General features: G+C 41.8%; 1 protein-coding gene across 1 annotated transcript in view; it reads left to right on the forward strand.

Annotated features, from left to right (window-relative positions):
• LOC145398640 (2',3'-cyclic-nucleotide 3'-phosphodiesterase-like) overlaps window positions 1–25,470 on the forward strand; it is a 41,573-nt gene that overhangs the window by 1,890 nt on the left and 14,213 nt on the right. The window contains exons 2-4 of the mRNA XM_080271444.1: window positions 6,686–6,783; window positions 21,558–22,078; window positions 22,907–23,034. Of these exons, the coding sequence (XP_080127570.1) occupies window positions 6,687–6,783; window positions 21,558–22,078; window positions 22,907–23,034 (746 nt within the window). The 5' untranslated portion in view covers window position 6,686. The remainder of the gene's footprint in view (window positions 1–6,685; window positions 6,784–21,557; window positions 22,079–22,906; window positions 23,035–25,470) is intronic.

The raw sequence follows: 25,470 nt of genomic DNA on the forward strand, positions 1-25,470 counted from the left end.
TGAAGTATGGCACACAGGTATGGAACTGTATATCATTTACAGTACAATACACAAAAGACATGGCCACAGCTGTTCAAAAACTTCAGCCAAAGAGTATTGTTCATTGACCACTTCCAGAAACTCATTACACAGAAAGTTTCCTTGCCAGAAAGAGAAATTTATCATGCTGTAGTAACTACAATGTTGCCATTGCCTTTTGTGTATGGTATTGATTAAGAATACAGTATAGCTCACAAGCCATCCACTTTGCTGTCACTGTAATGCCATCACTTACACCATAATGAATTTGCTTATTGTGGCCACCTCACTCTCATAGTACAGACAGATGCTGGAGAATGATGCTCTCCCTGTCCTCTGAAAGGAAGATGGTGGACAGTAGTAGAAGGGCAGCTTTAGGCTGCAGTCCACTGAAGCCACAATTATGCCAGTTGGATGGACAGGTGTTCAAAATAGCCTTAGTGAAAGGCATGAGGGAGCACCCAACTGAAGTAGTGTAACCTCTATTAGCCAGATTTTTGTAGTCCATTAAGCAAGGCCAAAATAACATCAGCTGTGACATATGGGAAGAATTATACCCACATATGGAATGCTGTGTTTTGGCATTTCTATAATTGTGATTAGCTATACAGTATTTCTCCCATTTGATTAAGTCATAACACTGAGGTGCTGAAAGGGCACAGTACACATGAAGCAGCTGCAACATTAGCCAGACCTCTCCATATTTCCCTGCACCCCACTGTGGGAAGGACCCTGGTCCAACCCTGGTGAGGCACTGTCAGCCACAAGGGGGTGCTGGATCCCTACATGGTATATGTACTCTGCTGTAACTCTAGGACAGTCCCACAAAAACAGTTGCTTCCCTGTAGTTGATGGGTCTGCTTGGCCAGACTGACCAGAGTTATGCTACAACAACAACACTGTGAAGTCAAGATGCAAGACTGTGATGCTTATAAAGTGAATGACTGATGCAGTATTTTAGCCTCACTAATGAATATATGGTACTATAGTGGACACATGCCTGATGGTGTATCAGCACATGTAATTATTAGTTACTAACATAACATTACCTGTACCGGTACCGGTATGTGTTGTTCACCGTGTACTGTACTCTATATCTAGGACTTTCAACTTTCATTACCCTCTCTTTCCTGCTAACAGTATTGGCAGTTGTAGTGTGTATGTAGAGCTATGTTTAATGGAAAGCACTGTAATACAATTAACTGTGTGTGTCAAAAATGTGTACCGATATATTTGTAAAGAAACAGCCTATGCAGTCCCATTTTATCTGTTGAATATTTTCAGTAGGTAATTCATGTCAGTCTTTATATCTTTAACATCTGCTGATGGATCCTGTAGAAGGTCAAGCATAACCTCAACTAAAGGACAGTGAGGCATTTTGGTTCCTGTGTAGCATTTATCTTTCCTCACACAGTGCTATCTATCCATCTATCTATTGCCAGACACCTCAATCCCGTTTGGGGTGGCCACAAATAAATCGCCTCCATGTCGCCCTGTCCCTCGCCATTTCACTGCCCTGCTCCCAACTCACACCCCCCTCTCTCATATACCTCTCCACCCCATCCCTCCATCTCATCCTCGGCCTCCCCTTCCCTCTTCCCCCCTCCACCTCACTCACATACACTCTCTTCATCAGCCTCTCACCCTCCATCCTCTCCACATGGCCAAACCACCTCTGTGTGTTCCTCATTATGCTTCCTATCACATCCACATCCACACCACAACGCTTCTTTATATCCTCATTTGTCAACCTGTCTCTCCATGTGACTCCACAGACTCCTCTTAAATAACTCATTTCCACTGCTCTCACTCTTGACTTGTGTCCTTCCAACGACGTCCAAGCTTCACTTCCATACGTTAGAGTTGGTATCACAATACTGTCATGTAGTAACTTTTTCCCCTCCATGCTCACTTCCCTGTTTCTTATCACTGCTTTCAAAGAACCAGCAACCTTTCTTCCCTGCTGTACCCTTTCAAGCACTTCACCCTCCAAACCTCCATCCTTACTCATCACACTACCCAAGTACTTAAACGTACTCACATTTTCCAATTCCTCATCATCCAACCTCGCTGTACATTCACTGACTTCACCTCTCTCAAAGACCATCACTTTACTCTTCCCTACATTCACCTTTAGATTCCGTTTCTTACACACTCTCCCAAACTCATCCAATAAGCCTTGCAGCTCCCCTTTGTCTTCACTCAACAACACAGTATCATCTGCAAACAACAGTACAGGGAATTTCCAAACACTATCCTCTCTCACCAGGGCCACTCCAGCATCCACTACCCTACCTTGTACCTCTTTTATTACCCCATCCATGCACAGATTGAACAACCATGGAGACATGACACATCCCTGTTTAAACCCAACCTTCAAAGAGAAAAATTCACTTAGTTCACCATCCACACACACTGTAGCCTTAGCACCATCATACATACTCTTCACAGCATTCAACAACTTCCCATCTACTCCATATATTCTTAATATTTTCCACAATCCTTGTCTATCCACCTTGTCATATGCTTTCTCCAAATCCATGAAAGCCGCATACAACTTCTTTCCCTTCTCTAGAAACTTTTCCACACAATGCACACCTCCATTATATAGCCACCGTACTGTTCCGTTTTGCCCTTTCACTTTTTCCTTCTCTTTCAGGTAAGCCACTCTCTTACTCTCACACAGTCCATATGTCTGAGCCACCTGAAATTATTCCTCTGTACTTCATAACACAACCATCACACCATTCTTTTTGCATAGATATTTGTTCATTTAAACTATCTGTTTCTGTAAATCATTCCACGGGCATTTTTAACCCCTTCAGTTTAGTGATGTGCTTTTCTTAGTATTCTAACTGCTTCCAGATTACCGGTATTTTATGCTTTGGTAGGTGGGGGTACTTGCCATCCACTCAGTCTATGTAGTGCTCCACTCAGGTGTCTGCCCTTTCCTCTCCTCTATCCTTCTTTTGTTCCATCCTCTTCTGTCTTTCTTTCCTTCATTCTTTCCTCATCCTTCTGCCTATGGGTGACTTTACACTCCCTCTTCTGTCTTTCTTTCCTTCATTCTTTCCTCTTACTTCTGCCTGTGGGTGACTCCACATTGAGTGACAAGCCAAATGGTTTCCTCTACACCAGGAAACCATTTACTACACTGGGTGGTAACCATGTAACCAAATTTTGGCGCCTGGTGGTTTAATGGGTAATTACGACACTCCAATCGGATTCAGCCGGTGAAGGTTTATATGCAAGGGGTGGTTGGGGTATATTGCTCACGTAATGCCACTCGAGGATGAATGAGGCTGGTCACTCTCATCTTAAATGTCAGGACCAACATGCCTAGCCCCAGGCTCCTACGCTTCTCATGGGGCAAAGTAGTTTTGGATGATGGATGGATGGATGAGGAAACTTTTCAAGCTTGAGGAATTAAATTTGACCATCATGAACTTCACCACTAAAGGCTTTCTTAAGCTGAATATGGTCTTCTGGAGGTAGCAAGACTAAAACAATAAAAATGCACCATTAAACTGAAGGCGTTTAAGCCCCGTTCTTTTTGTACTGTCACATTTGATTTGTGCTCTTCAGGTATTGGTTATGGTAAAATGATGACAGCTAAGCTAATCCTTAATTATCCCCTTGAGGGACCCCAGTGGGCTTGAGGTTTCTGAGACTAGACTACCATAGTCCAGATCATTTACCACATAGAAGTGCACCTTATATCCCTACCAGTGATGGGAAAATTACTGTTGGATTCACCCCATGGTGGGTTAGTACTCCCTCTCCTCCAGTCTCAAACTTTTTATTAAGCATGTGTTATTGTTGGAACTACAGCACAGTAGAACATGTGTTGTGATCTGGGTGCTTCCTTTGCACCTACCGGTAAAAAGAAAAAGTTGTCCTTGAAGGGTTAAACCCTTTGGAGCTGTGGCAGTTGTGTGTAACTTTGTCATTAAGCTTTGGGAGTAAGGTGCAGAAGGATGATCGTTTCCACCAAATTAAGGTGGACAAACTATAGCACTGTACTGTAATTCCTTCTGTAGACCTTTGGTACTACACTCTACAAGCAAATGCTTTGTAGTTCATCATTTTCTTTCCTCTCCCCTACTCATATACAAAGCACTGAACATTCCTTCCAGTCATCAGTATTTGTATTTGTGAGCATCTAAACTAATACCAAGTCCTCTCTTTGGTGCCAAGTACTGATGAAACCAATAATCACTCTCCTCTTCCAGTGGACAGACCCTGGGGGCCTGGGCCAGTGATATCTGTCAACTTCCTGTGTTTTATCCTTCACCTCATGGTGAATTCCCCCTCACTGTCATCCCGTTTTGGCATTTGTTTTCCTACTGAGTGAATGAGCTCTTCACGTGGCTTGGCTTTGTATGCTTGGGGGTAACTGATTATTGTTCTTGAGTGTTCAGTATACTGTAAGTTATAGGAGACAGGGTTCAGGAAAGTCACTGGTTATTTGTACAGGTCATCATATTAATCCTCTCACGGTTTTCATATGCATTTGACGTGTATGATCTACTTACCCCCCTAATGGTTTTCATGTGCATTTAGACATGTATGAACCACTGGATGAAAAAACACAAGAAAGAAAAGGCGTGTGATCTGCTTTCATACGCATTATAGGCTCGCGTGTCCGGCAATGGTGTGCCTAACTGTAAACGTGTGTCTTGCTGATGCAAGTTGCAAGGGACAATCTTTTACTTTTCTTGGCTAATTTATTACAAAAAAATCTCGCCTTGATTGGGACCAGAAAACAGTACCGTATTATAGCAAATTTTCATGTGCTCTATACTCTATATCATGAGAAATACTATGACAATATAATGCAAAATAAGTCAGACAGTACACAGATTGTATTTAATACAGTATAATGATATTTTACTTCCCCCTAAAGTTCCAGTTTCTTCGTGAATGAATGCAGTATAGTATTCACGTGTGTATTTCTATATAAATTTATAAGTTTACAAACTTACAGCCCAGGCAGAAGAAAGCTACAGCTTTTGGCTTTCCAACTCAACAAAAGAATAATTGGTATCAGTATTAGGGCCTATTCTGTAACGAAATGTATAAACCATACTTTCAGTGTGGAGTTAATATCTGGCAGGACTGAAACCAGGAGGGGGAGTAGGGATGCATGGGCCTGGTTTCCTGAGAGGGTTAAAGAGCAATTTTCACATAAACACATATGACATTGAGCTGGGCATTTATCAGATACAGTATACTGTTTACTCTAATCACATAGCTTTTCCATTATGTTGACAGTGATAGGAAGTTGGTGGTCATTATGTAACGTTAAGGATGCAGCCAGTCCTTGCTTAAAGCCTTTAGAGTATTAAGTTTCTGATGAATACACACCTGGTTTTCACTTAAAGTTTCCTCTGATTCTCTGTGAGGTTTTGAAGCTGGAAATGAATGTTTTTTGTAGTTTTGGTCCCTTCCTTCATGAGCCAAAGGTCTGTCCCACTTTTTTTTTTGTGCTTAAAATAGCATTTTGTGTGAACACATAAACTTTAAGTGAGGACTGACTGTGCTGACTTGTAGCTGATGTATACTGTATAATGTAAAGGTAAAGCAGCCAAAAGATGTCTGTCATGTCACCCTCTGTGAGAGAGATCCCAGGATGGGGTGAGGTGTTATTAATGGGAAGAGGAAGTTGATTCAGGAATAGCCAGGAAACTACATTTTTGTGAGCTTAGAAGGCTTTTGTACACCCCTTCCCTATCACAGTGTTGTATTCTGCTTTATGTTCTTCATGTCATTTTGTTACTGACATAAATTGTCCCAGAAGGCTGTTAACTGGTAAGGAAGATGTGCCAAATAGCCTCCGTAGCTGACAAGAATGTGGCCCAAGGTTGTAAGCTTCCCAAATAATCCACAGGGTCTGCTACATTGATGCCATGCTGCACTACTTTTGCTCTAACTTGGCCCATATTTTTGTATTTTTGAAACTTCTTTTATATTGCTCAGTGGCAGAAAATACAGTGCTACAGCTCTACATCCATTTTATAGCTCATCTTTGTGTGTGGCATCATATTCTATTATAAATCTGTTGTTATAGCTCAGCATTCAAGATGGAGAGGCGGCAGGTTTAGGCCAAGTTAAAGCAAAACCAGTACCATAAATTCACTTTCCCCTGGATACATAATATCAAAGAGTCATCTATGGAAAAAGACACGTTAAAACTCTTCCAGCCTAAAAATGTTAGCCACTGATTGCATACATTTAATGGGCCTCAGTTATGAGATGAGATAGAACTGAGTCTCCTTGGTTACTAACCGAATCAACCCTCCAACCTGGCAGAACAGCCCCGAGTCCCCAAGGAAGGGACTCTGGGCTGCCTAGGGAACAGTTACTACTACTACCCTTCAATCTGACTAAACTTGTTCATCAGCTGAGCTGGAAGGGGTTAATGAGTAATGTAAGTTTACAGAAAGTGCACTGTAAAGTTACTCTCCAGTGTGATTATGCATGGCCATCCACTGAACTGGAAGAGGTTAGTGATCTTTGCGACCTTAGGAAAAAATGTACTTAATCATATTGATCCTCCAGTCTGACAGCACTTGGACATCAGTTGACCTGAAAGGGGTTAGGAAACAGAGCTTATTGTCATGTTAGAAGAAATGCACTATAGTTGACATGTTGCTGGTATTGGCAGCATGTCGTGGTTGTGGCAGTGGTGCTGTGGAAGAGGCTGGTCCAAGCAGGAGGATGAAGAGGAAGTTATCAGCTCAACAGCGTCCTTCACAAGCACTGGTTAATATCTGCTCACATCCATTTTGTATACACAGCAAAACCTTGATATAACAGACTTCACTAGACCGGAATTTGCTTTTATCAGAATCGAGGAGCTACCGTACCTGACTAAATTCTTATATACTGGAAAAAGTCCAATAAAGCCAGAAGCAGTCCCAACTGCCTGACCACTTTGGCTATGTTCACCACAATAAGGTAAATAAAAAACATGTTTATCAGTGTACAGTACAGTATTATTATACTGTATATTTACCATTTGATAATTGTGGCAGGTGGTGGCGACCATTATTCACTCACTTGATGTAGTGCTGCCTATTTCTTCCTTAGCCTTTATCATTCTTTTTCTGTGCCTGCCCTCCTCTTTTCCTATTTCTCCCATCTTTCCTGTCACTCCTTATTGCAATTCTTTCCTTTACAGGTAGCTCTACCTTGAGTGACAAGCCAAATGGTTTCCTGTAAGCCAAGAAACCATTTACAGCGCTGGGTGGTAACCATATAACCAAACCATACGTGCTCCCTGTGTGTCAGCAAGTGGGTTGGTGGAGGGTTAGTGCCCCTCCCCGTAAAACAAATAACTCAGAGTCAAATGGCCACCCCTTACGGGATTATGGCATCTGGCAATAGATAGATAAATAGAATAGATAATTGCAGTGAATGTATAATACAGTACAGTACTGCAGTGGTAGTGAAAACAGTTTAAAAACCATTGGTGCAATCCAGACTAATGTCTGATATATCAGAAAAAGTTCGGGTTAGCAGAGGGAAGTCTGGATGTCACTTTTATCGGAATTTCGCTTTTTTCGGAATGGCTTGGGCCCCAATTGATCTGTTATAGTGAGGTTTTACTGTACTTTATAAAAGCCTGGGTTTGTCTGCAGACATTTACAGTTGTGTATCCCCTTCAGCATGGTGGTTATTCATATTAAGGGAGACACTCTACTGAATGTAATTATGAAGGCTTTATCCAACCTATCCTGTGAAAAAAGTCTCCTCTGAGGTGAGTAAAATTGCTGAAAATATTAGAAATAAAATGAAGCGGATATCAATGTATATAAAGGATTAAGTTGGCTTGGGGCAGACACTGTAGTCATTTCATCTCACACCACCTGGTGCCATCTCTTGGTTGACAGCCATGTATGATGTACAGTAGTGTATTATCACACACTAAAGACACTTCATTGGTGAGGATTTCAGTGCTGGTACTCTTTCAAATGAGATAACTTATTACATATGTATTAAGAGTAAAGCACAACAGGCATATTGTGTAGCTGTGTTTTAGTAACACTGAAAATCAGTGGGAGAAAAAAAATATATGATGTTTCACCTTCTGGTCAGGTTGAACCAATTCAGGAGCAGTAGTGATCACCACTTCGTATCAGAGTGGGTGCAAGGGCTAACAAAAATTTTATCATTGTTGTCAAATTTGCACCCAGTTGATGCTGCCAGATGGTGGGAAGTTATGGCACTTCAGCATCTTATGGGCTTTGCTTTAGTATTTGCTTTAAGCATGATCAGTAGTGTGTTTGATGAATCTTCTGTCTTTTTAGCTTGTGATAGTGCCATTACAAGCCAGAGGCATAATGTTGTTTTGACAGTACTGTACTGTAATAATAGCACTGGTGTAAATAATGTAATTTTTTTTTTTCCAATACAAAATGCTGATGGCAGTACAATTGGAGGGCAGTGAAACAGCGTAATGAATAAGGACCTAGTATGTTAATCAGCCATAAATTATTGTGATTGTATCAGATTGCAGATGAGTTAATAGAATTAAGGATCTGTGTGCCACCAGGTTGTGAGGTTGCATCTTTGTCATATTTCATGATAACAATAAAAACAACTGACTTGCACTTCAGTACTTAACCTTCGCACTGTATTCAGAGCTAACCCATTTTATTATTAACTAATGTTATTTTAAGAAATGAAAGAAATACTAGCCATATGGCCCTGTTATCTAAACAGTGTGTGGAGTGGTAGACAAACCTCCAACTTCTGAGTCATTTCGGAATCTGTGATAGAAAGGTTATGGTTTAATGTATTATGCTTTTGTACCTTGCTTCTGAATGCACTCTGTAATGTGGCATGCAGGCTAACCACTGTACACATAATGCTGAAAACAGACCTGTAAATGATCTTCAGATGCTGGGCTTTGACCATTACCCACACAGTTTTAATAATACTGCCATTAATTTCTCTTTTGTGTGTGTGTGTGTTGAACTGCACTTTCCAAAATGCTCTTTACACTCTCAGCACACAGCTGTAAGGCAGATAGCATTTAGTGATGAGTACTTCATGGGTGCTGAAGGCTGACTACACTGGGGGGTGGGGGGAGTATGAATGAAAGGTTAGAAAAAATACCGAGAAGTAGGGTGAGAGAAATGAAAGCACTGTACAGTAAATCCTTGATAAGCCTGAATAGATGGGGCTCTGACCTTTATGACTTAATAAGGCACTCTTCCCGTGGTTGCTTCTTATTACAGTCTACATTAAAACATCATAAGCTTATATGTGTATGGGTACTGTAACTATTATTTTTGACATAATTCCAGTAACCAACACTGCAGAATTGAAGACTGACTTTGTAGGTTAGGCGACAGGTGTCAAATGAAAGTTGACATCACCCAACTTGCCTCAGCATTTATATTTTATGTTGGAATAGTCTGAATTACTTTTTGTAAGTCAGAGAGGATAATCATTCTGATATTTATAAATCTATGATTTAATGTTGACATCCTATGTTAAGGTTTTACTGTACAGCCAGTCTTCTAGTATGTGTGTAAATAAAAGGTTACTTTAAGTGAAACAGATTTAAATGTATCATGCTTCTGGTTTATGATTGAGGAGCTTACTTCTGAAACCAGTAATTTATGACTTCAGAACATAGTAGTACTGTAATGAATTGTGAGTAGTTATAAGTGAAAAAACAGTTGTTAATTTATCATTTACTTAACCAACAACTTTTAATGAGGACACCTACTATTTTAGTGGGGAAAATGTTGTATAAAGTGTAAATGGTGTGATTTACTGGGCTGTATTCTAAGTGGTGGTGAAGGCTTCACAGCACCTCTTTCCCAGTAATGTATTATGTGTATTAGCTGAACGTCAGTATTTGCTTTTTATGTTATTTAGATAATTTTAGTACTGACATTTGTTGCTGCTGCTCAGCCCAGTTCATGCCTGGCCTAGCAGGTAAGCAACTGGTTCTATGGGGCCATCCTACAGGTACAGTACAGCACGTACATGAACATGTAGGGATCCAGCCCTCCTTTGTGGGGTACAGTGCCTCACCAGGGTTGGGCTAAGATCTCTCGCATGGCTAGGTGCAGTTTACATCAATAACAAACAAGAGAGTATTGGGGTGTAGCATGCAGTATAAATTACAGAAGCTACTGCACTTAGAATATGGCCCTTACTGTAAGGTGAGACTTTTAAGTGTGTAAGGTAGAGTAAGGTAAAATGGAAGCACAGAGGAAGAATAAGGCAACATGGAAGCAGGTTTTGGTTTTCCTGTGTGCAAGGAGTGATCTTGTGTCAGTTAGTTTGTCTTTTTGCATGCACAGGTCTGCTGCTTAATTTCAGGGCTTTGGCACTGTCCTCTGCATGATTTTGACTCTTTTGTCTGATAGTGTGATTTGACTTTTTATGCCATAGAAATGCAGTTATCCCCAACAGTCTGATTATTATTATTATTATTATTATTATTATTATCATTATTATTTCACTATCATCTTAAATGCCAGGACCAACTTGCCTAGCCCCAGGCTTCTACGCTTCTCATGAGGCAATGTAGGATTGAATGATGGATAGATGGATTATTATTATTATTATTATTATTATTATTATTATTATTTATTATTATTGTTATTATTATTATTATTATTATTATTATTATTATTATTATTAAATTGTGCAGTTATCAAGTTATACATATTTTTTTTTCTAGCCAGCTCCAAATGATTTTCTTTAGCCAGATAGAGACCTGTATTGATAAGGTAAACCAAGGCTATATTTAACCTCATTGGTGCAAAAAATTTCTGATTGGGTGAAATTATCTGGAGACATCAAGAATAAAATGAGTATTACTGTATCATTTGACTGAAGCAGCACCACTCATCTAAGTGTAGAAGTGCAGTTAAATTTATCTGAACTCTTTTTTTTTTTTTTGTAGGGTTTTACTGAATACAAAGTGTAAGTTGGATAAGAAGGGACATTTAGCCTAGGAGATGAAAAGGGACATTGAACCCTTAGATCTTCATTATCATTTTTTTTTTTTTTTTTCCCCCTAAGTATACAAGTGGATGTGTGCTGTAGGATCAGTAAATACAGCATAATACTGAATGGGATGGAGTGCAACTAATAATTTTGTTATAACCTACAACGTATACTAGTACAGCATTTTTTTTTTTTTTTTTTTTCTTAATATTACCTCAGTAAACTTTATTCAGATCACGAGTATGTTGATACTGTACAGCGGTTTACCCCCCCGTTTCCTTGCTCGTTGTTGTCATGGGGGGGCTTCGGAGACATCGATGGGGACTTGATGTGTGGGGGAGCCATAGCAGGGTACCTTATTGTACTCCAAACGTATAGGAGTCTGGTTGCTGGGTGGATGTCATATTTGTACCTTCACTTTGCTCAACCCTCTCCCCTCTCCTTGGGTCCCTGTCGGTGCCTCAACTAATTTTGCAAGGCCCTTTTCTTCTACTATTGCTTCTTCTTTCCTTTTCTCCTATCCTCTCTATTCTATTTTTGGCATTAAAAAGTGTGGAAATTTTCACGTTCATCAAAATTCTCATCTGTGACCTCGAGTAAGTTGCAACAGGAAGGACATGGGTGTGCCCGTGGGCTATTGGCCTGGCCAATTGTGGAGGTCACGGTGGTTCGGCACTACCCCAGTATGTGGACCTTTGCAGGGACAGATCTCTGCAGAGGCGGAACTGCTGCCAAGCAGCAGCTTTCGGTTCCTGGGGTGCTGTTGCTTGGCTGTGGGACTCTCGGCCAATAGCCGGTGGCCCAGCATTGTGCTGGAAGACTTGGTCCTCCCGCACAGTGTTGCTATCCCTTGTAGGGTAGGGTAGGGAGTGCATACTAGGAGCCTGACCTCTACTTGGGTCGTTGGCTGGACCTGTGGACTCCGCGTTCCGCCCAAATAGTCCTTTCATTTTCAACAGTCACGATGAGTTTTCCTGTTTCCTTAGTAAAATTATGGATATTGTTGTAGGTTGCCCCTCCCCCGGTTCTGCCGATTGTTTGTTGTTTGACCCCAACGACGACCCCGGCCTCTCTTCCTGGACTGGATACTGTTACCTTTTCTCACCCCATTATGGTGACGACTCAGAGCTCCCTTTTGACTGTGACCACGACTTCTTCCCCTTCTCCTACACATTCAAGTATACTAAACATCTCGTCCTCTTCGCCTACTGTGTCTTCCACTCCTCCAGCTCCTGCTTCTTGTACGTCAGTCACCCCTTCTACTATCGTCACACTTCACCCTTACCTTCCTTCTTTATCTCCTGCTTCTAATCCTTCAGTATCCTCTGTTTCCCTCTCCCGACCTCGTCCTTCTTCCTATGTTGCTGCTCCTTCCCTCACCTCCTCAATTTTCGGTGCACAGACGTGGTCAAAATTTTTTAACATACAGGACACAACCGACGACCTCTCACTCCACCTCAGCCTCCTTCGACAAGTAGGCAGAGATGTCACCTTCTTGGCCCGTCCGAATGGTTCCTGCCTCCTTGTTGTTAACAGTGCTGCCCAAGCTGAGAAGGTTACATCCCTAGTCAGTAATACAGGACAACCCATCTCTGTGTCCCCAGACACCCAACTCAATTCTACCACTGGTACTGTACGTCTACCATCCTCGATGTCCTTCGGCCAGAGGGCTTTCCCATACTGTGCCAATGATATTAAACTAATTCTGTCAGAACAACATCACCCAATACATTCAGTTCAATGTTATACAGTTCCTCCTCTTGGACGACAACAAGAACCTGCAAATATTGTTAAAATTATTTTTGCCTCGTGATCTGCCCCCCACAGTCATCATCGGAGGCACTATTCTCCAAGTGCGAGAATACATTCCATCTCCTCGCCAGTGCACATCTTGTTGGCACTTTGGCCATCCAGCCAAGTACTGCGGATCATCCGCAGTCTGCGCCAACTGTGCACTGGCCAGTCATGCCACCTCAGACTGCACTTCCACCATCCGATATTGCCCTAACTGTCAGGGTGGCCATTCTGCCACTTACCGACAATGCCCAGTTTACCTCTTCGAGGCAGAAGTGTCCTCCGCTCGCTGGAAAACTGGCCTCTCCCTTCGTGAGGCTCGTCGTAAAGTTCGCGGTCTCGGTCATCACCCAAACGTCACTTATGCACGTGTAGCCCGTCCTCCTCCCATAGTAACTTTGAATAACACAACTATTTCTTCATCCCCTTCTGTACCTGTCTGTGTATCAGCTGTCCCCTCTTCATCGCCTCTCTCCTCCTGTCTTCCCCCCACTCACTCTATCCCTACTCCTGTACCTGTTGTCTCCTCTTCCCTTTCCCCTAGTACTTCCACCCCTCCCTCTTCTCTACCTAACCCTCCCTCTACCTCAGCCCCCCCGTTACAGTCTCCTCTTGTTCCTGTCTCTAATTCTTTCTCTGTTTTAGATTCCTCTACCCCTACCTCCTCATCATCCTCTTCCTTACCTATTCCCTCTCCTCGTCCTTCCCCCCCATTCCCAACCTTGTCCCTCCTCTCACACCAGTTCTGTCGCTTCTACCAGCCGTTTGGCGCCTGTGGCCCAACGTACCATCCGACCCCCAGCCTCCTCTAATAGTAAACGCAGACTACCCACTGTGTCAGACTCTAAGTCCTCTCCCGCCCATCATCCTACTTCTCCAGCTCGTAAAGTTCGAGCGACGAATGCTCGTCCCTCTCAATCGATACACTCTGCCACGACAAAGTCCACATCTCAGCAGTCTTCTCAGTCACATCCCCTGACTACTCCACAGCCGGCTAATTGTAACAAAAAACCCTCCGGTGATGACGACAGTGAAACAATTCCTAAGATAATGGACTACATTTTAACTTCTTCGCCAGATCCAGTAAACAATGCTGCACCCTCTCTTTCCACCCACTCTGTTGAAGTTCACTCTGTGCCACTTGATCTCCCTCCTACTCCTCTCCCTCCTTCATCCCCCCCTCCACCTTCCATCTCCTCCTCCTCTTTACCCCCCTCCTCTTCCATCTCTTTCAGTACTCCATCCCCTCTATCTCTCCCCATGCCTCCAGGCTATGGTGACCATCCTGCTCGTCCACCAGTTCAACCTTCTATCCCTATTCCTACCATCGTAACGACTCGATAATGCATGTTATTATTTTGTAATATTTCCAGTTTAACATATTTTACTTCCTTTGTATATTTTATCATTAATTTCTTTTTATCTTTCCTAGACTCTGTTTTTCTGTTAGGTCTTATTTTTTATTTTTGGTGTTTTAAAGTTTTAATGTCTATTTTACAATGGAACATACGCAGTTTTACGGCCCATCGCAACGACCTTCGCTATCTTCTTTCAGTTTACTCTCTGTCCATAGTTTGTCTACAAGAACCCCGTTTGTCTTCCCCTCCGGTACCTATACCTGGCTATTGTTTCTTGTTCTCCCCTGCTTCTCTTTCTGCATCAGCTATCCTAGTCCATCATACTGTTCCTTTCGAACATCTGTCCATTAATACCACCATTCCATGCCATTTTATTCGGGTTTTTCTCAAACATTGGATTACAGTGGTTTCTGTTTATTTCTCTCCATCCCAGCCTATCGATTTCTCTGCCTTATCTCTTTTACTATCCCAATTACCCACTCCAATTTTATTGTTGGGAGATTTTAACTGTCGTCATGCCTTATGGGGCGACACCATTACTAATTCGCATGGCTGCCAACTTGAATCTTTTATTTTTAATAATAATTTATCCTTATTAAATACAGGAATGTCAACGCACATTGACGATAAAACTCATACTTTCTCCTGTCTGGATCTCTCCCTGTGCTCCTCTTCTGTTTCTCTAGATTTCCATTGGTCTGTCCTTTCGGACGCCGTATATAGTGATCACTTTCCTATAAGGCTTACTTTCACTACATATTGTCCCATACTCAGGTCCCCTCGATGGAGTTTTCCAAAAGCTGACTGGCCAACATTTACTTCTTTAACCGTACCTTCTATACACTCTTCTTCCTTCGCTACTGTTTTAGATATGCTTACATATTTTAATGTATTAGTTCTGAGTGCAGCTTTGACAGCGATTCGTAGGTCGTCCCGTCCTTTTACTTCGAAGTGCGTGCCTTGGTGGGATTCGGACTGTACCGTGGCACTCCGTGTTAAACGTGCACGTTGGAAGAGTTTCCTGCGCAAACGCAACACCCCTGATGAACAGAGTGCATTTCTACTGTTTAAAAAGGCTCGAGCTGTTCTTTGTAAGACTGTTAAACGGGCTAAACGCCGTAGCTGGAGATTGTACGTTTCCACCATTACTACCAATACACCCATTGCATCTGTCTGGAAACGTATATGCAAAATAGCGGGTAAACATCTTCCCATGCCCTCCCCTGTCCTACATTTGGATGGGGAGTCAGTTGCAGATGCTCATCTAGTTGCTAATGGCTTAGGTCTTCATTTTAGTAATGTTAGTAGCGGCTCTCATCTCTCACCTGACTTCCATACCCTTAAAGCTGCTACTGAATGTACCTCAGTTGTCTTCAAGCTGTCGTCTAGTCAGTCATATAACGCACCATTCACGATCCATGAATTGTTGTCTGCCCTTCGCCTTTGTAAGAACACTTGCGAGGGCCCTGATGGCGTACACTATAATATGCTCCGTCACCTTTCCCCCCAGGCCATGGCCTTATTATTAACTATTTATAATTGTATCTGGACAGAGGGTATTTTTCCTCCCTCTTTTCATAGTGCTGTCATTCTCCCTTTTCTTAACCCAAGAAAGCAAGGCCATGCCCCTCAAGATTATCGCCCCATTGCTCTTACTAGCTGTCTTTGCAAATTGCTCGAGCGTATGATAAATCATCGTCTTATGTGGCTCCTAGAATCCAAGCAACTTTTGTCCTCTTCACAGTTTGGTTTTCGAAAAGCTCGCGGCACCTTAACTCCCCTCCTAAATCTAGAGACATATGTCCATTCAGCCTTTGCCATTCGACAATCTGTTATCGCGGTGTTTTTTGACCTTGAGAAAGCTTATGACACAACCTGGCGCTATCATATTTTACGCACAGTTCGTTCTTATGGTATTGATGGTAACCTTGGTGTTTTCTTAAAGAATTTTCTATCAGCTTGCTTCTTTAGAGTCTGTGTCCAGCATACTTATTCAGATCCATTTCCACAATACGAAGGTATTCCCCAAGGCAGTGTTCTTAGCACTTCTCCGTTTTTATTGGCAATTAATGGAATTGTTTCTTGTCTCCCAGTTGGTGTCCGCTCTTCTTTATATGTAGATGATTTTTCAATATATGCCTCAAATTCTGACATCTCTGCCCTTAGTGCTCTTATTCAACGTGCAGTTTCCGCTGCCTCAGAATGGGCCACTTCTCATGGCTTTCGGTTCTCTCCTCTTAAGTCTCATGCTATTACTTTTACTCGCTCTCATCATATTTCTCAACCACCTCTTTTTCTTTATGGTACTCCTCTCCCATACAAAACCTCCGCTTCCTTTCTTGGCCTTCTTTTTGACTCTCGTCTTACTTGGAAAGATCATATTACCTCCTTGAAAACCTCAGCCTTGCAACGCCTCCATCTCTTACAAACTTTGTCTCATGTGTCGTGGGGTGCTGATCGGACTACTCTTCTTCGCCTCCATATTGTTCTCGTTCTCTCCAAACTTGATTACGGTTGCCAAGTTTATTCTTCTGCTTCAGACACCGTCCTCCAACAACTCGATTCTGTACATCATCACGGTTTACGTCTGGCTCTTGGTGCCTTTAAGTCCTCCCCAGTTGAGAGTCTGTATGCTGAATCAGGAGTTCCATCACTCTTCCGCCGTCGCGCTCTACTTTCTCTTCGTGCCTATGCTAAGTTGCACTGTTTTCCTCGTACCCCTTCTCTCCTTCCCCCCAGTCTTGACTTAGACAGGTTTTCTTCTCCTAGGACCAAGCCACCTTTTGCAGTTCGAGCTCGTACTCTCCTCTCACACTCCTCCCTTACAATTTGTAATGTTTTCTCTTTCCGCACATGTCTTTTTCCTCCGTGGGTACTTCTGCGACCCCATGTTTGCCCTTCCATTTTCCCTTATTCCAAGTCCAATTCTCCTTCCTTCATTCTCCGTTCCCGGTTTTCTGATCATCTCTCCCACCATTCCTCTGCATATACACTGATGGTTCAAAAACCCCTGCAGGTGTTGGATTTGCGATTCTCTTTCCTAACACTTCTTATCATTTTAGCCTTCCTGCTTATACAAGTGTTCTAACAGCAGAGTTATATGCCCTTTTTTTTGCATTACGGTATATTTACCGTACATCCTTTTCCTCATTTGTGATATTCTCTGATTCATATAGTGCTCTATCCCTTCTCCAGTCACCTTCTGCCTCTCATCCATTAGTCCTTCGTATCTTGGAATGGTTGTTCCGTATCTCCTCTCGTCGTAAAACAGTCCAGTTCTGTTGGGTCCCAGGACATGTGGGTATCGCGGGCAATGAACATGCTGATCAGTTGGCTCGCGTGGCAGTTAGCAGGGATGTCTCTCCTTCCTTCCTCATTCCAGTTTCTGATCTTCTTCCTGCTCTATCTTCCTTCCTTCAATACCGGTGGCAGTCTTGTTGGGACTCTATCACTAATAATAAACTGCGTGTTGTTAAACCTTCTGTCTCCCCCTGGTCGACCCCCTGCCACCGTAACAGGAGGTGGGAGACCGCTTTAGCTCGTCTCAGAATCGGCCATACTAGACTTACCCACTCTTATTTGATGTCTGGTGGTCGCCCTCCCCTTTGTACTCGGTGCAATACCATTCTCTCCATACGGCATATTTTCCTTGATTGTCCTCTACACTATACAGCGACGTGTTGCATTTCCTTTTTTGTCTCGCATCCAATGTACCCCTCTTCTTGCAGACTTTCTCCGAGAATCACCATATTTTTCCTTCCGTAATATCATGTCCTTCCTTACCTCTATTGGTCTTCTTTCTGACATCTAATTCTATTCCTTACCTCAGTAGTCCCATGTGTGATATGATATACTTCTTCCATTGACCCATTTCCTACATGAAGCCGTGTCTGTGTTCCTGACCCACCCAATGTACACAACTTGTAGCCGATGATCCGGCTTTGTGCTGGATTTTGGCACTAGGTTCCTATTGTTCTTCTTCTGTACAGCGGTTTGAAGTAAGTAGATATAAAACTGGAAAGTATCAGCTGCACTCAGAGTCAGGTAGTTTGGGCTGGAGTGTATTTGATGTCAGTGAAGTTGTCTTATTTCATTGATGGTGAATCAAAGATAAAATCATAGATAAAACCTGGGTTTGTATTTTGATTTTGTGAATTAATAACTAAAATGCAATCATTTTGACAGTTTACTTTCGCTGTACAGTGGGGTATTAAAGCCAGTTTTTTGCTGATTTTTCAGTAATTGTTAATGTCAAAAATTACAAATGTACTGTACTTTAGTTTATTGCCTGAAGTTATGGGTACAATTTATGAATTAGGAAATAATATTGTGAAAACAGAGTTGCTGCACAAAAAAATAACTTCACTGATATATGGGAAAACAAGATGGTGCAATTGCCTCATGCTCTGGGGCAATCATGTCAGAGTACTGTATATAAAATTAAAGTATTATCATGCATATGCATAAACATTGTTTGACAATAGCATCTGGACCCTCAAACAAACAAACACTGTTGAGAACAGGACAGAAGAATTTGAGATACATGTCTTAGACAATCATACAGTGCTGAGAACAAAGTAGTGCCAAATATTTGAAAGTCATTTTAGCATACACAGAATCTGTGTTAAAGGTAATGAAACTGTTTTATGGTATCAGAGTGTACAAATTTAGCATACAGTAAGAGCATTGGCACCAAAAAATCTTTAAATATGAGTCTCCCCTTCAGAAACTCAGGTTTCTCTAACTTCAAAACAATTTGCTCTATAGATGTGACAGAAATGTCAGGGACCTCAGGCTTCTTGTGATTCTGTTTTATGGGAAAAAAAAAAAAAAAAACACCCCATGCAGTGTTTCCTGGCACAATGAAGTTGTGTAACACACCTATACAATGATAGTCTTTGCCATGGCCTCTGCCTGGTTAGTGCACTAGAATATAATCACCTTTTTCCATCTCACAGTTGGGGCTTGTAATTCCACACCATCTTATTGGTTACCGTTTGAATTTACCTATATGTGAACCAAACATTAGCAGGTTGTTTTTAGTGTGAAATATGTTCACGGCAATTATTATTGCCAGTACACGCATTAATATGTTGGTCACAAGAACTCCATACAACCTTGGAGTAATTTTCCCGTTGTTGCATATAAGGGACTACACTCTGTATACTCAAAGCTACAAATTCACATGAGTACCCTACCATACCTTATATTGTCCACAGTTACTGACATTTTGAAGGGTGCAGGCAGCTTTATTCATTTAGTGCCAAACTTTAGTGTTTCCAGCAAATACACCTGTAAAAAAATTATGATGAACATTTTCCTTTAACCCCTGCTTCGCTCATTGCCTCATATGAGGCAATATGCAGGCTGCTCCTGGCCGCGCTGATTGCCTTATATGAGGCGATGGGTCTTTGCATCATAACTTCAAGCACGAAGAAGTGTCAGTGGTTTCCATGGGAATGCTGACTCTCCCTCAATGCCATCAGAGCAGTTGCCAAGCTCTGCCAAATACCACACATTTAGTAATTCAGTTCTCGTTTGTAGCCAAGCAATGGCAGATTCATGCCCATCCACCTCCCACAGTGCTGGCAACTTATCGCTGCCCTCACACACCCAAGAGGGTGATGAAAATTTCCAGCTCAGATACACTTGATCTGATGACAGGAAATCAATTTAATATTAAAAAATAAAGTTGAAAAACAATGACTCAAGGAGGGTAATCGGGTTGATAAGAATTAGCGCGGCAGGGGCTAAGAAGAGTACCGTATATAGTAATCATGTAGCATGATGAAATTTAGGGATTATGTTGAGTTTAGTGAATAAATTCCAGATGGTTATACTTCAACAAGTATCATGTATTTTGCCAACCATGCTTATAATGGACACTTTCATGTAGTTGGCACAATTACTCTGAACTTGGCGTGATTACCCCGCTGTACGTACAGTAATTATTTTATAAATACTGTATGATTATTATGTATGGAATTGAATTTCACTGATTATTACCGTTAGTATATTACGTTCAGTAGATAATACTTACAGCATTACATTAATCTCATTTAATCCTTGACTTGTGATTGAAAATGTAAACATTGTAAAATACATTGGATGTTCTGTGCATTGATGTCTGTTCTAACCTGTTAAATTGAACTGAAATGCAACAGCAAGCTTGATGTCACTGGGAAAATGTACATAAACAAAGACAGAGCATGATAACATATTGGGCAGGGGAGATGCATTGATAAATGCTCACACAAGAGGAAATGCAGGAGATGGCTCTTGTCAGTGTTGTTGTTGCCCCAGGCTCAAATGGATGGGAACCTGGTGGACTGAATGCTGAAATTGCCCTTCTCCTTCAGTCCACCATTCTAATCCTCTCAAGGATAGGGAGGGAATTGAAGAACATTTGTATAACCTTGCCTATTATATTGAAGCCACCAATTGAAGACATCCTTCTTGAGCACTCGTCAGTATGAACACAAGAAATAATTTTGTTGAGACTGAGCTGTGCAAAGTTTGTGGTTGGGCTGACCATTTGTTAATGGAAAAACATGAGTTCAATAAGAGATACTGTTGTACAATGTACCGTGGCATTATCCCCTGTGAAAGGCTAGCTGTCCCTTCTTGTTATCATGATACACTTTTGATAGTATAAACAGAATATAAGTGTACTGCTATAGTACTATATACCATAATTTAACATCCTGTGTAGTGGAAATGTATGTTTCCAAACAATGCCAGTTTGGATATGTACTGTTTATCAGTGTATAGAATAATCGATAGAGGGATATGTTTCCTGTTAGTATATGAAATACTGTACAGTATATTCTTCGTGTTAAGTGGGGGCACTCACCATCCACTCACTCAATTTAGTGCTGCTCTCGGGTATCTGCCCTTTCCTCTCCTCCCTCCTTTCCTTCCTTCCTCTTCTGTCTTTCTATATTTCATTCTTTCCTCATCCTTCTGCCTACAGGTGACTTTACACTCCCTCTTTTCTCATTCTTTCCTTCATTCTCTCGTATTCCTTCTGCCTATGGGTGACTCCACACTGAGTGACAAGCTGAATGGTTTCCTGTACACCAGGAAACCATTTACTATGCCGGGTGGTAACCATATAACCAAAATATGGCACCTGGTAGTTTATTTAGTGGGTAATTGCAGTGCTCCAGTTGGATTGAGCTGGTGCAGGTTTCTATCCAAGGGGTGTTTGGGGTTTATTGCTCGTGTAATGCCACTCAGGGATGAGTGAGGCTAGTCACTCTCATCTTAAATGTCAGGACCAACTTGCCTAGCCCCAGTCTCCTATGCTCCTCATGGTGTGACATAGGATTGGATGATGGATGGATGGATGGATGAGCATGGTAAAGTGCATCAACTGATTTCACAGATTTCTTATTGCATTATTTGTAGTTGCAGATGGTGAGTCATCAGAGAGCTCTGAAGATATGGGCAAAGCAGTAAGTAAAGTTTCTAGATTCTTCGCATCAAAGAAGTCTGAAGATCATGCTGCTCCAACCTCATCCACAGCTCCAACCCCAACTCCAGACCCAGCTGCAGTTCTGACTCCAGCCTCAGCTCCTGTCCCATCTGCAGTACTAGCCCCAGCCCCAACTTCCATTGTTCCTGCTGTAAGCCCCAGGGTTCCGTCACTTCACTCTGAGGTTCCAGCATCTGATAGCAGCCAGCCTGGTGCATCAAGATGTGGTGTTCCCCCTCAGCCTTCCACCACCACACCATACCCAGCCAGTTCTCCTTACTACCCCTTGGCCACCCCACGTAGTCCTCTGAGACGCAGCCCTCGACCAGCTTCCCCATCTGACATCTCTCCTGCCAGGCCGGCACCTAAGCGGCTGAGAGGAGAGACTGCCCGGTACTTAGATTACCCAATCTTCAATCACGATGCTACAATCAGTTATGTCCAGAGCAGCAAAGTAAGTATGTTTTTGTAAAGTAATGTAGTGTTCTTTGTTTGTAATAATCAGTACGGTCACACCTCACTATAAGATGAGGTTACATCAAGTGAAAACCCATCACAGTGATTTATCATATAGCAAGATCAATATAACATGGGTTCAGTGGGGTTAGGGAGGGGGCCTATAACAGTGTAACAAATATATATATATATATATATATATATATATATATATATATATATATATATATATATATATATATATATATATATATCTATATATATATAATGTTATTTTAGGCATCCCTCATCAGTTTCAGTTGCACCATGCTCTCCACTACGTTTAGCATCCCTGCCCAACACAATTTCTGAGTCACAAGTTTCAGTATTTCACACACAAAAAGTTATCACCGCTGAATAATGCACATTGCACAGTTCATTAGCTATGCACTTGTAGTGTTATTTGGAGATGGCAGTGGTGTCCCAGTGGTCTTTCAGAAGCAGCGTGGAACAAAAGGGAAACAATCCTAGTGAGTGTAAATACTGGGCAGCTATCCTGGCTCAAACAGTGGACTGGGAGGCATCGTTCCAGTGAATTTTTCAGTTTGCCATCATAATAGCAAAACTGCGTATAACTTTGAGTTCATCGTTCTAGTGATTTAACACACAGTGAACGAACCTATAGTGAAGCCTGAAAGTAACTGGTGATGTTTTCAGTGATCTTGTGCACACGTATTTTTCTTTTTTGTTTGTTATTTTATTTATTTGTTTCTCTGATCATATTACAGTATTAGTGATATTAAAACAATGTGTCTTGCAGTGTAATTATTTTTGTGTTACTTTGCAGGTAATATTCATCATGAAGGGTGTACCAGGATCTGGGAAAACATACATGGTACAAAAGATCCAGGAGATATACCAGAGTGTGCCAGTTGTGGTGTGTTCTGCTGATCATTATTTCATGCAGGATGGAGAGTGAGTTTATCTTTCACAGATTTACCTTGCAGTTTTAACTCTGCAGTCTAATGATGCACTTTTTATTTTATTCTTTTTGTCTCTATACAGTTTTGCTGAAATCAGAGAGGGTATCTGTTAAAACTGCCAGTCCTGTATTACCTCTTTTAAGATGTATGGGTTCAGGGCCAGGCCACAGTAGTCCAGTACAGTACATTGAAGGGTAGATGGCCAACCTACTTCCTTTTTTGGCATTACAGGTACATACTTGATAATCCCCCATTTGCCACCAGTGGATTAAGCCGTTGCACATGTCTAGACTATCACTCCAATCAGGATGCTTGAATCTTACCTCTACTGTTCAAAAAGTAGTAGGAAGAAAACAAGAACTACTTCATTAGAATTGTTGTTGTTGCTCTCTACCCTGGTCTGTCTGGCTGAGATAGTCCATTGACTACAAGGAAGCAGCTGTCATCCTGTGGCAAATGACACTTTGCCAGGGTTGAAACAGGCTTTTTCCACATGACGAGGTGAAGGGGAAAATTTAGACATTGCCCCCAAGAGCGTTAGTTGTGTGTAGGATGTAGGAATGAGTAGTAGAACCATCCATCTATTGTACTACAGTACTGTTCCTTTTTTGGAGGGCTGACGGGTGCTCAGCTGAAGGGTGGTTTGGGACTATGCTGTGCATGAGCAGCCCCGAGCACATGCTGTGGTCACATACCCCAGCTTCATTGGAGTTGTTGTTGTACCTGTTGTTGTTGATTAATCCAGGTCTCTCTGGCTGAGCAGACCCATCAACTGCAGGCAAGCAACTGCCATGCAGGGCATTATGTGTGTCTCCACCCAGTTAACAGGGTTTCCGTGGTAGGTTTCACATCACCCTGCTATTTGGTTATATGGTTACCACCCAGTATTGCTAATGGTTTCCAGGGTTATGGGAAACCATTAGACTTGTCACAGTGTAAAGCCATCTGAAGTGGATTGAAGAGTAATAAAAATGACAAGAAGGATCGGAGAAATAGGAAGAGAGCAGATACAGAAAAAGGCTAATGAAGGTGAAGGAAGAAGTAGACAGCACTGTTGGAGTGAAGAGCTATTAAGTCTTAAATTAGGATGGACAGTCAGATTCCTACTTTTTAATGGTATTGTCTGAGGCACTTGACAGTGAAAGAATGAAACTGGGATTTGTATCATTGTGAACTGCACTCTAATATGGAATGCAGGCTGATCAAATGTACCAGTAATAACCACACGCGTTCCCTGTATGTTCGTAAAAAATTGGGAGTCTGCCATCTCCATCGTGAATTAATCTTTGACTCCTTCTTTCCAGTGATGTACTTTTTTCGGTTCAATATTCCCATCTGTTAACAGTTTTATTGTTCTTTGTTTAGAAGAGATTTTGTTGAACTAGAGAGGTAAAAGCAAAGCATCTGTTAACACCATACAAAAGGTCACTAACCTCTTCAGTGCACAAGGTCTTTCATTAATTGTGTAAAAGCACTTGGAATAGCAAAAATATCCTAAACCAATACTTCATCATAGTGAATTAATAAAGAATTCAGGGGTTAGACCTTTGTACTGTAACTTTATGAAAGCACACTGTACAATTTCCAGTCAGAAATAGTGCTCATCTGTCTAGTCACACAGTTATTAACCCGTCACATCCCGAGCTATTTCACACCTCCGACACCCCCCAATCCCAAGCCATTTTGGATTTTTTTTTTTTTTTTGGCTAAAACCTCCGCTCTTGGTGAGAAACATTGAAAATTCATAGAGAAATCACTCACCTGAGGTTTAAAATACTCGATACAGGTAGCAGTACCTCCTTACCTTACTGGGTTTTCTATCAGGCTGGCTCCAAAGAAAACGAGTTCTATGGGAGGGTAACTATTCCACACCACTCATAAACGGTATTTATTTATTTATTTGGTACAAATTTATATATAGTACGAGAGTATATCGGTTTTCAAACAGTAATATAGTCATTATAAGCATTGTTTCACTGACTAACTCATCAACATACTTGATCTTTTTTGGTAACATTACCTGATCATCATTTCTGACTGTTTCTTCCTCTAATGCTATGTCAACTTTGTCCTCCACATTGTCATCGACTGGGGAATCACTCTGGCCCTGAATGTCTTCATTGGCCAGGTCACTGGTAACAGGTGAATTGCTGAGACAATGGCGTGCGGGGGGAGGGGGGGAGGTTATGCGGTGTAAGGCATTGTCCCTGCCTGGCATCTTGTAGAGGAATAGAGGAAGGTGTCCCATGTATACGTACCAAAAATCATGTGCGAAAATTGAAAATTTTGCAAATTATGAACCTTGCAATTGCGCGACATACCAGTACGTCGATGGGACTAGCTGTGACAAAATGTTGCAACGTACCCGTATGTCGATGGGATGCCTCGGGTTAAACTCTACAGTTCAGAAAAACCTCACTATAACAGA

The sequence above is a fragment of the Coenobita brevimanus genome, chromosome 46 (assembly GCF_032717465.1).
Source record: "Coenobita brevimanus isolate Jiangsu-jjx chromosome 46, ASM3271746v2, whole genome shotgun sequence".
Taxonomy (NCBI): domain Eukaryota; kingdom Metazoa; phylum Arthropoda; class Malacostraca; order Decapoda; family Coenobitidae; genus Coenobita; species Coenobita brevimanus.